Here is a 1522-nt window from a genome sequence, read left to right on the forward strand (position 1 = left end):
GGAGATGGCTTGCACGCCTTCCTCGGGCACCTCTGCCTTCCGACAAGGGGTCAGGCAGCTTCGGATGGCCACCTCGGGTCTCCGGAGGCAGCCAAGGCACTGGAAATGTGCAGGGACAGCCCTTGAGCCGCAGGACGTGACGTTGGGCACGGCGCTACGATAGCGAGGGTGCAGCTGGGTGCTCTGCACGTAGCACAGCCCGATCCGCCGCTGCTCGCCTCTCACCCCACAGCGGTCGCATCTGGTCCAGTCCCAGAAGGTGGTGAAGAGGCTGAAGACCTTCTCTGCGTAGTCATCCTGGACGTGCTGGCCCCTGTCCACAAAAGCCACCACCATGTGCTTGGTGGGCTGCACGTCCACGTCGTAGCCGTAGAAGAAGTCCCCTTTCTTAGTGCCACACAGGTAGTGTCCCGAGTCCGTCACCTGGGCTCGGAAGACGATGAGACTGAACATCCGGATACTGAAACGCTTCAGCACGTCGCTGCCTGCACGGATATGTCCCGAGTCGACAACCACGGTGCCGGCAAAGTCCGTCAGGACCGTGGTCTCATGGCTGCCCATGTTCTTCTGGAAGTACCAGACGACAGAGGAGACCTCTTCGGGCTTGCAGTTGCAGGGGAGCTCGAAGGTCATGTCAGCCAAGTAAGCGGCGTTCTCGAACATCAGGAAAGCAGGACAAGCCGTTCTCTTGAACACGTCTCCTTTCTCTTCGACCGCAAACGCGTGGGCAACAGCTGCCATGCAGAGGAGGACGGCGGCTCCTGGCAGCCTCGCCTCCATCACGCTGGGCCACCTCTGCCGTCGGCAGAGCCAACCCAGCCACCGCGTCCTGCAGGGCCGGCGGGAACCTGCACGCGGGGTTAGCGGTGCCAGCGCTGGCAGGGACGGTGCGCACACCAGCTCGCTCAACAAAGATGGGGTCTGCCAACGACCCCCTCCTGCAGTGCGCTTGTCTGACAGCAGGGCTCAAACAGTGGCTGAAATATCCCGTCTCAGCCGAGTATCCCTCCCGCCCCGGGCAGGCTGTCTCCTGGGATACGGACTCTAGAACCTCTCCTCTCTCCCAGCTGCTCTAGGGCACTGCTGTCCGTATCCCGGACAACCAACGAGCGTTGTGCAGCACAGCCACGGAGGGAAGACGCAGCGATGCGAAGCGTGGTGGGACGAAGGGAGCCCCCACAGTCTTCTTCAAAGGCTCGTGTGCAGTAACTGTTAATTGTTGCTCTGACCCCTCTAAGCACAAGGAAACAGAGAAGACCCCCCTCCAACGGCAGCTGAACTCCGGGATCTTTGTGGTTTTGTTTAAGACTTCAGCTCTCGGCTTTCTGCTAGTCCTCAGGTTTGCAATGCGAAGGCAAGAGGAACGGCACCCGCAACAGCTTGCAGGGACACCGGTGTCCCCAGGATGGAGGGCACAAAGCCCAGCGTTCAAGCACCAGGCCTCTGAGGAGAACCAGTTAGGTGCCTCGTGGTTTCTACACGGAGGGCAGGAGGGGGATGGTTGTAGTCGGCCAGGGCGACT

At 61.0% G+C, this 1522-nt stretch overlaps 1 protein-coding gene across 1 annotated transcript; it reads right to left on the reverse strand.

The window, feature by feature from the left end:
- Positions 1 to 3: 3 nt before the first annotated feature.
- On the reverse strand, positions 4 to 780 carry LOC104503130 (Ig-like V-type domain-containing protein FAM187A; the record flags this gene model as incomplete). Its single annotated transcript, XM_010160047.1, has 1 exon — positions 4 to 780. A coding segment is annotated over exon 1 (777 nt), but the record flags the coding sequence as incomplete, so codon positions are not given.
- Positions 781 to 1522: the final 742 nt, after the last annotated feature.

Source organism: Eurypyga helias, unplaced genomic scaffold (assembly GCF_000690775.1).
Source record: "Eurypyga helias isolate BGI_N326 unplaced genomic scaffold, ASM69077v1 C15776529, whole genome shotgun sequence".
NCBI classification, from domain to species: Eukaryota; Metazoa; Chordata; class Aves; order Eurypygiformes; family Eurypygidae; genus Eurypyga; species Eurypyga helias.